Source organism: Perca flavescens, chromosome 7 (assembly GCF_004354835.1).
Source record: "Perca flavescens isolate YP-PL-M2 chromosome 7, PFLA_1.0, whole genome shotgun sequence".
In the NCBI taxonomy this organism is placed as follows: Eukaryota; Metazoa; Chordata; class Actinopteri; order Perciformes; family Percidae; genus Perca; species Perca flavescens.
In genome coordinates, this window is record NC_041337.1 from 22,801,107 (window position 1) to 22,817,795 (window position 16,689).

General features: G+C 38.7%; 1 protein-coding gene across 2 annotated transcripts in view; it reads left to right on the forward strand.

Moving 5' to 3' along the window:
• The window catches only part of LOC114558855 (thymocyte selection-associated high mobility group box protein TOX), an 81,626-nt gene that overhangs the window by 52,216 nt on the left and 12,721 nt on the right, over window positions 1-16,689 (forward strand). For both annotated transcript variants that reach the window (XM_028583122.1, XM_028583123.1), the window contains one exon: window positions 5,061-5,321. In XM_028583122.1, the coding sequence (XP_028438923.1) occupies window positions 5,061-5,321 (261 nt within the window). The remainder of the gene's footprint in view (window positions 1-5,060; window positions 5,322-16,689) is intronic.

The window sequence follows — 16,689 nt, forward strand, 5'->3', positions numbered from 1 at the left end:
GTGAATTTTGAAATTCCCCATAAGATGCTTTAAAGATTTACTGATGCCATCCGTCTATCTGGAATACACAGAGTGGATGAGAGGACCTTTATGTATGCATGGCCAGCTGTTGTTTGTCGGTAAAATCATGCTGTCACTTTTTTCACAAAGTAGCATATGGCTGGATGACTTTCCATAGGACACTGTACACTCATTCAAAGTTATACGGTTTTATGACACAAAAAAAGAGTGGTTTTCTTCTGATTAGTTATTTTTCAAACTGCATCGTATTACAGGAAAACACTTTGAGGATGTCAGTCACTGAAGCTGTAATAACAAAGTCCATCAAAGACAGACAGCTCTTGTCTTTGGGCAATTTGCCCCCTATCAGCCATGACAGGCTCTCTGGTGTACTGTGCAACATTTTCATTCTGCTCCCTTTGATGAACACATCATTGTTCCCAGATGAGCTGTATTTCACTAAACACCTCATAGGCCACGAATCACCAAGCTAATGACTTCATCTCATTTTCCCAGCCGTTTCTGTCGAAAAACTTTTAGCTGAGCTGATTAATTTGTTTCCACTTAAGATAACTTAATTACTAAAGATAACTTGACAAGGTGGAGCTGTTTGATCGCAGTGAGTTTTCAACCTACAAGCTTACATGTCAAGGTGAAATTGTAGCTGTTACTGTAGCTTTGCCTGGCTAACAATTGCTACAGCATGTACCCCAATCTTTTGTGAATTTAGTATGCCATAAGGATGTTAACATGCTAGGTGAGAGATGGTTAGAAACCAGGAGAAGGCTCACATGCAAGGGAGAGGACTAGAAACTATATGACTCGGTATCTTTGCGTGGTACCTGACTTTTTGTACCCAAACAGGTATAAATAAATAAACAGGTATAAATTGTTATGTTGTCTCCAAAAGTATCTTAACACCAGGCTGAAAAGCAGTGTTTTACACCCCTCTCTGGTTGACATAAACTCTGTTGCACTTCTGGGTGGGTCTTCGGTGTGGTCAGAAGTGTGCTCTGTTGCACCTGTAGCCACACCCAACCGTGTTGTCACAGTGTACTGACACGCCCTGGAATACACTTCTACATCAGCAAGAGCAAGATTTTCAGCTACCTTTACATTGATCTAATAAAATGTAATGCATTTACAAAATAAATCCTGCAGTTTCAGATAAATAAAAAATAAGTAACACAATTCTAAGAATCCAAGCACTGGTGTCGCTTTTAAATGCTTAATTTAGTAGAAGAAGACATGCCTTTATTTATCCCGCAAGGGGAAATTTATATTTTTCACACTGCTTGGTACACACATTACACACAGGCCTGAAATACACACACACACACATGCAAAGGACCTATACATGCACTAATGGAAAGATGTCAGAGTGAGGGGGCTGCTCCCTGAGATGAGTGCCGCAAGCAGTTAGGGGTTCGGTGACTTGCTCAAGGGCACCTTGGCAGTGCCCATTTTGAACTTGATGAAAAATCTTCACATTCATCTCATGAAATATTGTAATAATGGTTACCTGCTACCTACTTACGGCCGTGGCTACCTTTCAAAGCAAGAAAAAATACGTTCTCTGTCATCTCTTATGCATTAATTAAGCACTGGAGTAAGTTGTGAAGGACTGAATGTCATTAGTTTAGTTTAGTTTTTAACTAAGGTTCAAAGCAAACAGTGAGTATAGTTAAAAGTATGCTTCAGATTCTTCTTAAAATCAGTTTTATTGAATGTTTTTGCTATTCCCATGGGGTGAATAGTCTCACTCCTTTTTTTCTCTTAAGACCCAGACTCTGCTTTATGTGAGATGATAGTCAATATGCCTCGGAGCAGCATCTCACATCTATAAACTATGTTAAAGCAATATGCTGTTTTGATGTCGAATCACAACTGATGTACAAAAGAAGCTTGGCGCTATTATGTTGAAGTTACGGAAAGGAAATAAGGAAAGAATTGATTTGTAGATTTTTCAAAGGCCCAATGTAACGTCCTTGTCCAGAAAAATGACGGATTTGCTTAAATTTCACCTCTGAAGGGGAGGGGGGAGGTGAAGGTTAGAGAAGGCTGAATCAACATTTGACGCTGCTTTCTGACCCCTCTCTCTTTTATCCACTCTGCTCCATGTCCTGAAAGACAGTATATTTATGAATTATTTATCTATGTTTGAAAATATTAAACTTGTGATGTCCTTGTCCCGTGTCTTATCTCCAAGGGCATCATTAGAAGCTGTAAAGAAAAAGAAAAATTCACCAAAGCGATGGAAGGCACAGCAATAAAATAGCCTCTGACAGCATTTAAATCTTGATACATAAGTCAAAATGTTAAATTACTCAAACAAGCCTGTCCTCTTTCATTTCCCTCTTTGTTACAGAGGCTTGTACCCCACAGTCGATCTTCCTAGCTGGAGTTCCTACCCGTTTTGTCTTGTGAGCCTTCATAGAGAGGCAGTACCTATCCTATACGTGCATATGTCAATAAGCTGTAAGAAGTTCAACCAAAGACTTGAATTTTAAGAGTTTTCAGAGTCCTGCAAAGGTAAACCTTGCAAAAAAAAACAGCTGCATTAGTTCAAATAGCTCAAAATCCTGACAAAGACCCTTAGTGTTCATGTAAATTACAACATTTCCTCTAACTATGACAATGATCGTTCCCCTAACCTTTACCAAGTACTATTTTTTTCAAGCCTAACCAAACCTTTACCATGGTGCTGCTGGAAGATGAGATAACAGTCATACGAGTGATATTTTTGTAATGGTGTATCAGATCGGAAAATGCTCATGTGCTGTTTTGAAAGGCAATGGAAAACCATGTATTTTTTTTCATTTAGACAGGAAGACAAAATTTTCAATTCAATGATGAATCTGATGATTATTTTCTTAACACATGTATTAATCTCTTGGTTTATAAATAGTAAAACAACTCACTTCCACAGTTTCTCAGAGTCCAAGGTGACCTTTTTTAAATATGTTGTTAAAGATATTAGATATTCAGTTTATTATCGACTAAGAGAAGCAGCAAATATGCTCATTTGTTCCAAAATATTTGCTTCAGAGGTACAAACCAATGAGAATAGTTAATTGTTTATTTATTGAATTAAACCTAGCGCATATGCTTGTTAACAATAGTAACAAACAACAATAAGAATTGTGTTAGACAACGAAGACACATTTGCAAAACCTTTATCGTGGGAAAAGGAATTGTCAGTGATAATATTTCTGAGCAAGCACCAAGAGTGAGTGTTATGGGAAGAGAAAACAGCACATCACCCCCTGATAGCAAAACCTTTTATTATTATTATTTTCTCCCTAATGATAGTGCACATTATGAGACTTTTATCCTATCTTCAAGCACCAGTTCTGCTAGTGGGGACATTGTAACTGTTCCTTGACGTTTCTTGCCATTCGTTTGCTAGAAGTATTTGTTTGCAAGATGAATTGCTGCACTGGCAGGCGAGATGACAGCCTACACGAAGATGATATTGAATTGATTCCTGAAATGTTGCAGAACGGACTAGTTGATGTGTACCACGAGACATGAATAATAAAAATTCTATTAAAAAGCTCTTGAATGGCTGACACTGGAATATTATTTGTGATGATTAATTTTCTTCAGTCATTATAAAGGGGAGTTGGCATCAGATTGCCTCTGACAAAATTGCTTTTCATTCCCTAGTGAATACCCTCAGTATGCTTTTTGAGAGCACAAAACCATATTTCTCAGCGCAATATTATGCCAAGATATGCCCCGGAAAAGACAAGCACTGGCTCCGCTCATGTATCACCTTATTAGTACCCTAAAATCTGTGCTGTTTTACCTGTTGTAGGTCATTTGGATATACTAGATACATTTCGTAATGAGGAAAGTGAGGTCTGTTTAGTCTCGTTTTTCTGTTTCTAAAAATATATGATTGGCATTGTAATTACGAGATTATAAAATAGCCACTAAGTGATTGTCAATGTTTTTTTTTCCACATAATGAATTTGATTAACTGTATTTTAAAGGCGTGCAAGCTGACAGTTTGTTGCTTTAAAGCTGTCAAGATTTCTGAAGCAAATTATTCTGTACAGCAGCTGTTGTTGTCTAACTCTAATTAATTTGCTGTGTATGTTTGTGTTGAATTAATTCAGTTTTTTTTGCATTTGCATTTCCAATTATTTTTATTTTCAGAAAAACAGCCTGAATTGAATTCTGCAGTTCAATGTCTGGTGCAAACACCAATCTGAACAAAAAAGTGCAACAGGTGCATTTAAAAGCATATGATGAAGCTTTTGAATTACTCTGGAACATCCTTTGTTAGCAGTTTTTCTCCTGCATTGTTCCTGAACTTCAGTTTGCCGTTATAGGGTTGAATAGCAGTATGGTTGTCTGGTGGGCATGTTTTTCTTAGTTTTGAAACAAGCCCCCTACTTTATATGTTTTGTAACTAAATGTGGCAGTGTTTTGAGATTCAGGTACAATGTTCTTATGTTGTCATGTTGTGTTCATGGGGATCTTCCTCTGTGTGCTTCCTCCCACCTTCCAAAGATATACAAATTACTGTTTTTCCCATACATATGAAAGTCTATCTGAGATCTGTCCTGGCATTTTCCTACATTCGGAACAAATTATTCTCTTGCACCTAGAGATGTTCCGATACCGATACCAGTATCGGCTCCGATACTGCCTAAAACGCTGGTATCCGTATCGGGAAGTACTGGAGTTTATGCAAAGAAAGTTCTGTGGCATTCATTGTTTGTGTTTGTTCATGTTTCAAAAAGAGTTTAACTTGAGCTAGACCAACAACAAAGATAGAAATAATATCACATCCATACAGGGATAGTAGTATACAGTTGTTAAAACATAATTTAAAACAAAAAAATATATGACACACTGGTATCGGATCGGTACTCGGTATCAGCCGATACGCAAGTTCAGGTATCAGAATCGGTATCGGGAAGCAAAAAATGGCGTCGGGCCATCTCTACTTGCAGCCCTGAAAATGCAGCAGTCGTAGCTAAATGAGTAAAGTTTGCTGTGTTGCAGTTTAATCCTCTTCTAAGAAAATATTTTCTCTGCCTATCCAGAACTACTCCGGTCAGGGCAGAGGCAGCAGTGGCGGAGGAGGAGGAGCTGGGGATGAAGACTACGAGATCCCCCCCATCACACCCCCCAACCATGCCGACCCCTCTCTGCTGCACCTCATGGAGCACGAGTCAGGTTACCCCTTCCACTCTCTGCCTCACAACGGCCTGCTCAACACCTACTCCTACCCTGAGCTGCCTGCCCTCATGATGTCCAACATGCTGGGTCAGGACACCCACCTCCTCACGGGGCCTATGCACTCGGTGAGTACACCTTTTTTTTTGTCTGTCCCCTTTTAGCTGCGGCCCTTTGTGATCGTTCAAGTCAAGCGCTTTGGTGCGCTATTAGTCTCCATGGTCTGAGGGCTGCAAGTCAGCCAGCAAGGGTCTGAAGGGTTCTACATGTTTGTGTCATTGAAATTTCAGTTCTTATGATACTCCATTGAATCTATAAACATGTACAGTACAAACAGCAATGAACCAATGAAACAGTAAAATGTCAAATTCTTCTGTGTGCCTCTCTCAATAGTGTCCCATTATTTTTTCATAATAGCAAATTGTTCTTCTATTAGAGTGCTAATTAGCTCGTTTAGAAGCCGAGGAAGCTGACACAGTGCAATCTGAGCAAGGTCTGAGTCTACATATGCAACATTTATAAATACCGAGAGCTGCTGCCTCCTTAACTGCCAGACCTTTGCATCACAGCTCCTTTAATATCTATTCAGCTGCACATCTCAAAGATTTCATTGCCTTAAAGTGAGGCAAGAAAGGGAGCAAGAAACTCAGCACTGCACATTTTCATGCGTTATGATCGGCAAAGCAAAAAAGGAACGGGGAGGCATGGGTGTGCGGGGGATAGGGGGCAGGATTTGAACAGAAAATCTTGACGAGGAGAGGGGATATCCCTTGTCAGCTGCTTTTTCTTTTCAAAAGGATGCTGAGGACCCCCACTCCCCCTCCAGTAAAGGGACTTTTTCTTGTGTTAAACATGCTTCAGACTGAACATGTAAACACCCCTGGCGAACATATTCGAATGCTTTAATCATAGGATCGAACCAGATAAATAATAGATGGCCTGTGTGGTGAATTATTCAATATTATATACTTTCATCTGACATAAATATGACTTTTTTCTCTTTGCCCTCCATCATGAATATTTATGCTTTAATGTGAGCATCCGCGGCATTTACCCTCTGTTAATCAGGTCTTATGTGATTTTCAGAATCAAACTGCATAAGTTGCAATCTCCATTTTTTTTCCATGGGTGGTAGCTAAGGCCTCCATTAAAGCCAGTCTTCAGGATTAGGTCACAATCCATTGGTGTGCTGAATATGCTTGGTGCAAGAGAAAGATGATGTGGACTCGAAAATTTTCAGAAGATCTGCTTTTTAGTGTCAGTGGCTGGTTTGACGAAACCTATGAAATCATTTTGATAAGTTGATTTTAGATGATAACAACATATAAACTGGATGCATGTATGCAGTATTTATTATTATTATTATTATTATAATATTTATGAGGTTTATACTAATGTGTAACAAAGCAGCCCTTTTTGGCCTATAGTATTTTAGAAGGAAACAGAGAGGGAGTGCCTGCTTCTAAAACAGCTTTTGTTTCACCTTTGCAATTATTTATTTTCAAATAGCCCTTCAGGGTAATGTTCCATTTTCTTATTTCACACCCCCTTTTCTCATAAATGAACCGTCATTGCAATAAATCACTGCTCAAACAGAGACTTGCACACACTGTGAAAGGTCCAGAGATTTATGTAACACATTCATGTTTCCCACTTCCACATTTTAGTACTACTCTAGCAGAGCCTGGCTAATAATAGCTGCTATTAATATTTCTTGTTGCCTAGCAACCCCAGCAAGTAATAGCTTACTCGGGAAAAATAGATGACCGATAAGGAAGAAGGAGGGGGTTGGTGGGGGTTGGAGTGGGGGGATTCAATTCATTTATTATCTCCTGGGACAAGAGGAGCTTATTTCTGAGGCTGCGGAATAGAAAAGTAGGCTGTATATTGAGAAATATTTTAAAGCAATTGAAGATGAGGTTATTTTTCATTTTGGTTCCATTAGGGATGTTTTATTTGATGTTACCCCAACAAAGTCAATTAACCTTAATTTCATACTGATAAAGGTATAATAAGGAAGATTACATTTATGCCTGCTGAATGCTTAAAGAATAATCAGGGTGGATGGAAACAGGCTCTCAGTGAAGCTGGGGACGGAAATGAAGGGACAAGTCTTTACCTTTGTTGTATTGTATTGTATTAACAAAAGCCTTTCGGTAAACCTACAGAATTGGAGAAGATAGCTGGATAACCAAAACGCTAATCGTTCAACAGTCTTCTTTCACCGTGGCTGGAGAAGCAAATAAAAAGTCCGCATTGTTACCTTAAGGATACACTCCTCTTCAATAAAAGCTATCCTTCAGAGCACATATAAACCTCCTACAAGTACGAGCTCAGCTGGAGCAACAGATACGCTTCATCTCAAGGGATGTTGTTGCTGGTTTTTGTACAACATTTAGCCCGAGGCTAAAGCTCTGTAAACTTCTCCTGCTTTGGGATTCTCTTTTTCAGCGCACATCGATCCTACAGCAAACACAGTTAAATCATTCCAGCAGTGAGAGCAGTGGATTGACCATTATCTTCACGCTGCATACTGTACAAACAAAATTTTGCATCAGTTCGTCCTGTTGGCTTTAAAGTCTGTAATTTTTGCTCATTTAGAGCTGACTATATAATAACCTCATGATTTCTGGCATACAGAACAGCATGTCTCTGCAAGAGCCCTGTTTTCTCCAGCTAAATTTATTCTGTCTGACAATCGCCTCTTTTCCATCTAATAATGACTCCGCAGGCCACAGAAATATTAGCTGGTGAATCAAAAAGATTTGTAGCAGATAGGAAAAAAAACAGGTGTCAAATACATGCAGTAACTATTAGGCAACATTTGATGTACATGAGGTTTGTTTTTTTCTATTTTTATTTTCAACTGGAAGAACCAGCACTTTGTTCAGGTGTAAGGTTTGATCCTTTCTGCTGCAGTCGCACGTTGTTCATAATAGTCTTAACTGCCAGTTTTGAACTATTTCTCAGACTTGAAATTGCACCATTCACGAGGCCTCCAACAAGCAAAAGGAGCAACATCGGCGCTATAGACAGACAGAGCTGTCAATCAGAAATGCTCTTAGATTCTGGGAACTCCTCCCCACAACGCTGACCTACTCGGTCAGCTCAAGAAAGAAAGGGCCAAGTCTTGGATGATTGAATACTGCGAAATGTAACATGCCTTCGTGTGAATTTTCATTGCGGAGGGAGAATCCCTGTCTTACCCTTAGCTGTCAGCGCCTCTGCCACCGCGGTGCTCAGGGAAGAGGTGGCACCCAGGGGTCTCATGTTCAACAAGCACCCTGATCGTTCAGGTCTGACTGAGGCTAAAGCTGGGGGGAGATGCAAACAAGATCTAGCGCTTTGAAAAAAAATGAAAGAGGAGGGACACTCCCCAGCAGACGGTAATGAGGGGCCATGAAGGAGTTACAGAACGACCCCAACATGGAGCCTTCAGGGGCGCTAGCCCGTTTAAATATTGAAACAGAGCACCCCTGTCTCATTACCGGTGTAATGAGGCTGGTTAGGGAGGAGGAAAGCCCCTGCCATCAAAAAAAGCAGCTGCCAGTTTTACAAGTTTATGTCACACATTCAGTCAGATGACTCCTGATGGAAAATTTGTTCAGTTTTGTTAAATCACTGTGAGCGACCCCTTTCAGATTACACATTGATTTATTGGTAATATAGAAAATATTAGTGGGCTTTAACTTTGGAAAACAACCCAGACTCTAAATACTGAAGTACATGTCTGTGCTATTAGTGCACAGTGCATATATAGCACTGTGTTGTGTTTGCCTTTATTTCCATTATCACTCTTTTTTTCAGAGTCACTGATTGCTACAAGGTTATGTGAGCTTGACTTTATTTAATCTGTGAAAGGAATTTTATTTTGCATCACTTGGCATTTGGGACAGCAGGGGGAAAAGGCCATAACTATTTTAATGCAGCAACATAAAAGCAATATTGACAGCTGTGTTTATTGACAGCACAGCAATAGTTAAATATTCCCAATCAAGCCTTCAAAAGATCAAAGTAAGCCTATCAACATTGTACACTGTTGTGAAACATTGTAGACATAGTTAGACAGATATTTTGTTATAATATATAGAAATGAAAATGCACTGAAAGCAAAGGGGTTAATATAAAGAAAGCAGTCACAGTGTATACAGCACTCACAGTGAAATCCAGTGGCCTATTATCCTACTATCTAGAACAACTGCCTTAAAATAAACTTAATCTAAAAGAAAGAAATGTCACTGAAAATTGCAGTTTGACTTGACTTCACATGCTCAGGGCAGCTGGATTACTTGTGTTTTTTTTTTTAAATTGAAACAGCAATCTTTTTTATTTTTTTCCAGTGTAGGTTTTAGACATATCTCATATGACCCGCTTGCTCTGCTGCCTTTCACTGGGGTAGATATGACATCTCAGTGACGTTCCCAGATAAATCACTTTGTGTAACAGTAGAAATGTTTTCTGTTGTGGCTTTTCATTTCACAAAAAGACAGATGCCCTTCAGTGCTACACTCCACAACAGGGGTGAACAATGTGTCTTGTAGTTGTCAAAAGAAATGACAGCGAGATAATTGGTAGGGCACTTCATTTAAACCGAAACAAATAGGCTTCCAAAGAGAATTGTGCTTTAAAAAAGTAAAGCTTTGTTTTGCACAGCTTATTATGCAGCCTTCGGAGTGAAGTAATGAAGAGGAGTATTAACAGATTGAGCATTAAAAACAAATGCACATTCATTGCAGTTCATGAATATTCATGCCACTAATTCAAATAACCTTAGGCGACTGTTACGACTAATGAATATTTAAAACAGCTTGGTCACAGAGATTTGAACATTGCATTACAGCTGACTTTCTGGGATCATCTTGTACAAGGGTAAACAATTAAGAAAGGCAAAAATGATTTCAGTGGTGATCAGAATACATCTGGAAAACAATATCTCCTGTTGTCACATTAGTTACGGGCCATTGACACTCCAAAGGAGAACGTGATGACATGCGAGAGGACAATGGGGTGAAGAGTTGGCAATAATCAGAACTATTAGTTTATTAATCAATTAGTCAGTCAACAGAATAATAATCAACAACTATGTTGAAAATCTAAATCATTTATCAAACAAAAATGCAAAATATTATTTTCATTCCAGCTTTCGAAATGTAAGAACTTTTTTTTGTTTTATATGATTTTAAATTGAATACCTTTACAATTTAATCATTTGGTTGGTCAAAAAAAGCAATTTGAAACTAACTGTAACTTTGGGAAACCAATGTGCATTTGTCACTATTTTTAAACATTTTGTAGATCACATTATTAATTGATTAATTGAAAAAAAAAAGAATCCACAGTTTCATCAATAAAGAAAGTGATCTTAAGTTGCAGCCCTAATCAAATTTGGTCAAACTTGATGAGTAAATTTGGTATATCCTCAAACCTTTTCAGCTGGCTCAGTCAGGAAGGGATTAACAGCAGAAAAGGAAAGGCAGCACAGCGCCTAACACCAAAAACGGGACTCACCCTCGGAGGGACTTGGGGTCGACTAAACATGACACTAAACATTTACCACGCTGGTTTTGAAAAAGCCCGGCACCCTTTAAACGCTGCAATCGAGAATCACGAACTGCCCACTTAAAAGGGGGCCTCAGCTGCTTCCTTTGAGGGATCAGCATGGTGACTCGTCCTCCTCGCCACTACCGCAACGCTAATTAGGCCCACCACAAAGCCAGCCTGTGGGGATAATGTCCCATTATTAGAGTCATTTGTTTCAATTAACCGCTCTGTGATTCTACAATAGCATGGTGCGGCCCAGTGCAAAGAAGCCATTACTCTCGCCCAAGGAACTGCTGAGGTTTGGGACAATAGTGTTTGTAAGAAGGTTACGGATACCTGCAGCAGTGGTGCTGCCAGTCAGGCTCCACATACTGCCCAGTCACCGATGAGTTGTTTCAGGACAGAGGGGGAGCAAAAAAGTCCCTGTTCATATCTTTTTTTAGAGCTTTTAATGAATGGTTTTGCTGTTTCTGAAATTTTGGAATTTTCGTTTTGTGCACTTAGAACTAAGAACTGAGTGAAAGTTATTACAAGGGATTGTTGACTTGAGCTATAGGCTGTTCCCTTTTACATGCCATTGTGGTGTGCTGAATTACTATTCTGCTACTGTATACTTACTCTATACTGCCTAGTAAATGCTGCTCTAGTCATTTTTGGACTGCAATGAGGTTACATCCTGAGCTTCTCTTTTTTTCTTCCTTAGCTCATGCATTACTCCAGTTTAGCTCATCTATTTTCAGTCGACAATGAAGACAGACAATTAGTCTAGAGCCTTTATGGCCACCAACAAGCAACCCTTGATAATACCTGATTTTACTGTTTGTGCACTTGCATACAGCTTTCTGTTGGTCACAACTGGAGGCTAAAAGAGCCTACTGGTTGCAGGTTACATAAATCATGAGTATGAGAGAGATTATGACTTTGATTTGTTGTCTCATCTAAGAGAAATAACACCAAGAAATAGCATTTGCATAAATGTTGATGTCAGTTCTTCAGAAATTCTTCAAGCAGCAAAAAAAAACATTGTTGCAAAAATTAACTTCTTTTTTGAAACATCGCTCTTTCCTGATAATTTGCATATTGTTTTTACCATATGCGAGCTTCACTGTAAACTACCTCAATGTTTTTGTACACTTAACAGCAGTAGTACAAAGATGCTTATCAACTCCAAATGCTCCCGAATGCAATATTTCAGAACACTTTTAGGTCCTTTCAACACTAGATAATGGAAACTTCGATTGATACCAAGAGGTTGCTGCCCTGTGATGCCTCTGTTGCCAGGCTCTCTCATTGGCTTTCTCCCCCCCACTGCACAGATGTTTACAAAGAGACATCACCAGCTCACATTAAAGGGTTCAAGTTGTCCCCTCGGGCTGTTGCTATGGAAATAACCCTGCAGTGGTAGCTCATTCATGTTTGATTAATTGTTTTGTTTTTTTTTCCTTTCTGTGCGGTTGCCTCTACAAAGACCTCATCATGGGAACATTTCATCTTGAAAACAAATGAAAAAGATGAATATGTCCAAATCTGTTTTATTGGACTTTGAGATATTATCTTCTCCTGCGCAATAAAAGTCTTAGAAATTGTATTATTGCTGTATTAATGTTAATAAACCATTGCCTGTTAAGCCATAAAATAATAAATACTTTTTTAGTGTTTTTCCCAGACTTACCTGGACTGAAGTAAAGCGTTTTGCCTTTTCCCCTTCTAAATTGCACTGTGTAGCGCTGAGCTACAGCAACCCACTGGGGCCAATTAGGATACCAGCAGAGCTAGGAAGTGCATAGCAGATGCTTTTGCCACTATTTATTAAAATCCAATCTGCAGGGGCCCCTCCAACAGCTCGTTAAACTACCGTTAATCTAATTAGCTCGCACTTGCCACTGTTTTCACCACATTACCAAATACAAGGGCCTCGACTTTGCAATTTAGGCTTATTAAGTAGGTCCAGTGCTGTTAGGCAGAGCTTGTAGGGAGGAGCTCCTCAGAGCTGTCAGTCATTTTACAGAGTCAGATAAATCATGCAGCTAAGTTCAGCTATGCTCTGGGCTCGAGTTTGAATTAAAATATCTGCAAAAGGAATATTGGTTGAAATCAAATCCACATTGCCAGCTCAGTAATGCAAGCCCACATGTTTAAAAAACACTAATGAAATACTCCACATCATAAAGAGCTTGCATATTTGTAATGGCATGGTACCAGAACTGGATACAAATTCCATAATGGGCTCTTTATGGATCAGGTCTATACGATGTCCTTTCATGTCTTTTAGATCACGATCATGAATCTGAACTTCCGGTTCATTATTGTTTGGGCTGGGCTATATTTTTATTTGATGAGTGCTGCTCTCTGGATATGTGCCTGGTTCTACTCAGAGATCTGTGCGGCGGCTTTGACATGCAGTCCTGCTCATTGCTTACAGATGGGCAGTCTGACATGGAGCTGTAATCACTTCCAGATGAGTAAGGCACAGTATATATTTTAAGACATTTTTTAATCCATCAAGCATTCATGGTGAACTAGATGATGGGAATACACAAAGACAGACTAACACATGGGTGATTGTAAAATAATTGGCAGGTAGTATACGATATGAAGTATTTTAAATTAACTATCACACATTGTAATATTGAAACAATTTCAACAAGCATCCTGTATTTTGGGTTCCATTTGTGATGTCTACAGGCAGTCTTAGTTTAGAGAAAGTTGGATCATTCAGATCTCAAACAGCTTTGTTTACATTCTCATCCTGCCCGCCAACATTTTGTAAGGCCACAATCTTGACAGCATTACACACAGGGGCACTTTGAAATGTAAGGTAAAACCGATATCTAAAAAACAACAGAATGCATGTAATAAAAACCCAAATGTAAGCCCACATGATCTCCTACCCCAATTATGAAAACTTAACAAAGACTTGCTTACTCTTTCTCAAAACCCACTCCAGTATTTATTCCCTTCCGCTCCAAAATCATCAGATCATACAGCCAAGTAGACTTGCATCATGTTGTAATTCTTTTCAAATACATGATGTTGGAAAAACTTTGGATAGTATTCATCATTTATCATACATTTCTGTATAGTGCCTGCATCTGCACAAGCTGCAGCTAACAACTAGATGGATGATTCAGATGACAAATATGCTTTTACATTTGTAAACCTGCTGACTTTGTAGCCACTCATAAAAGAGGTACCGGTATGCCACAATCACTTTGTTGCCTGATGTTTTTGTTGCACTACACAACACCTTCAGCAACTCACTTTTTCTTTAAGGCTGTGAGTTAAAGCTAGTGGTGAAAATTGCAGAAAAGTTATATATGGCATTTTGAAATTACATTATCCTCACTGCAGGTTCTCTAACCATTGTCATTTATCTATTTATAAACCCACAAAGGCTTAGAGTCTGTAACAGCTGCACTAAGCTGTGCTTCTCTCCAGTATGTTTGTGCGGAGAGGTCTGTGCTTGAATTGTTGAAGACATTAATTCCACAGTATCACATTTACAAATTTTAGTTTTTACAAATGTAAATATTCACTCTTAATAAAAGAAATACTGTGCATATTTGACTTGGATTCATCAGGTAGACAGAAACAGTGGTAAAACAAAATTCATGATTCATGTTTACTGACGTTTTTACACAAATTAGGTTCCTAACAGATAAATAAAGTTACTTTGATTTGAAAATATAATGCATGTCATAAGTTCCTTTCATGCCTCTTAACAGCATACTTTACAAAGTTCAACATTTAGGCAGTTAAATACTGAGAAAATGTTAAATTTGGTTTCATTTTGAAAAAGTCGCTTTTAAAACTACTTTTACTGTCTTTTTTTTCAAGTCGTATTTGATCAAAGATTATTTCATGACCATTCTTTGATTGATGTAAAGAGCCTCTTCTGTATCACAGTCGGCTGCTGAGTAGTGCTTGTACTTTGGCTTATTCTTCAGGCCAGTGCACATTCAGACAGCATTTCCCTGCAAAAACTAGGATGTAAAAATGGGTTTATCATGTATTCTCTGTTGATACACTAACTCTGTACCAAAAACTGTACTACACACTGACAGCAAGTGTGTATATTCCCATTTTACAGTTGTTTGGCTTCGAATCCAAAGAAATGTTTCAGACTTTGGAAGTGGATGGCATTCAGTTTTGATTTAGTTTTGTGCTATGTATCTGTGCATCACCTTTTAGTAGTTCATGTTAGTTTTTATGGCCTTTTAAAATCGATATCGTGCAGAACTCTCCACTTTGCTACTCAGTGTAAGTATGTAATGATGGTGATGATGATGATGATGATGATGATGCATATGTTCAGAAGGCTGTTATTGGACAAACACTTTTATACTCTCCCATATTATAACTTGGTTTTATTGTCTAATTTTCATGTCTCTTAAACTTTGTCGGTCTCTGCGTCTGTGCCCGTCCTTTTTGTTATCTACCCTCTTCTCTCTGCATCACTCCACCTCCCCTCCACCTTTTATCTGCTCTCTCTACATCAAATCTCTCTCTCTTTTCCTCATCTCACACTCTCCATTCCTCTTCTCTCTCTCTGTCTCTCTCTCCCTCCCTCACACTCTCTCTCTCTCTCTCTCTCTCTCTCTCTCTCTCTCTGCTGTTTTGATAGTGACGCAGTTATCAGGCTGTCAATTCTAATCTTGTCTTGCCAGTGCAGTGCTGTCCATTCAGAATTACAGCTACCCCCTCCTCACCTATCTGTCTCCCCATATCCCCCACCCCTCAGACAACAGAAACACTGATGGGATGCGCAAGCTGAGGCTGACACTATAGTTTAGTTCTTTGCTAGTAAACTAGAAACCTGCAAACAAAATATATTTAGACTGTACTGTACAGGACATGGTGGTCTTCTCACCTAGCAAAAGCTGTGTGCTGTTTCTGGCCATCTCTGTAAAGTGAATTTAATCTAATCATTCAATATACATGTTTTGGTGGTGAGAGGAAACCTACGTGAACATAAGGAGGACATGCAAACTCCACACAGACAGGCCCTGTCTATTTTATTTTATCACCCTCGACCACAGTAGTTAGTACGCATTAGCTCTGTGGGCTAAAAGCAACGTAGCTTGCACATAGTTATCCAGTCTGTTAATCAGAGGGTATACATGTATTGTTCCTATTACTGTAGATATCTAGCCAAAGGTACACAAAATTGCATCATGTCACATCACAATATCTCCAGTACAACTACAGTGATACAGGACAGGAAATAGATGTCCATCAATCTAAAATACAAACGGCAATTGTCAGGATCCAGTGTCAGCACATCAGACTCAAAGAGTTACTTTTAGAGTCTCTATTTTGCATCAACAGTCACACAGGGAGAAATCCATTGTTGAAGAGGACCATATACCAGTCTCTCCACTGACAGTATCAGAAAATAGACCAGAATGCAGTGCAGCCACAAGATGTTGCGTTATGAATAAGGGATGTGACTCTTGATCTTTCTGTTTTTCTGAACTGACAACAACAGCTGTCACAATCATTACTGTGCTCTGCACCTGCATAAGAAAACTGATAATAAAGCTTGATATTGTATAGTGTAGATGGGGTGGGTTTGTTTTATCCACCAACAAGAATCTGTAAAGCCAGCAAGTAAAACCACTCTGATGTATGTTTGTGATTAAGGGAAAGAGGAATAAACAAAGGTAACCACTGGTTAAAATATTTGATAAAGGATCTGGAAACAAGATTAATTCTCTTTTTAGTGTAATGAATGTTATAATTATTACTGTCTTACTGAAGATATAATATGTGTATGTATATGTGTATATATATATATATATATATATATATATATATATATATATATATATATATATATATATAAATGAATAAATAATATGCCCCTTGTTCTCCTGGTTGATTGCATGTCGCTCTTTCCTCTGTATGAATACATGTGAATTTTCCTGCAGATTATTTAGCCTTTTTTTCTTTCTA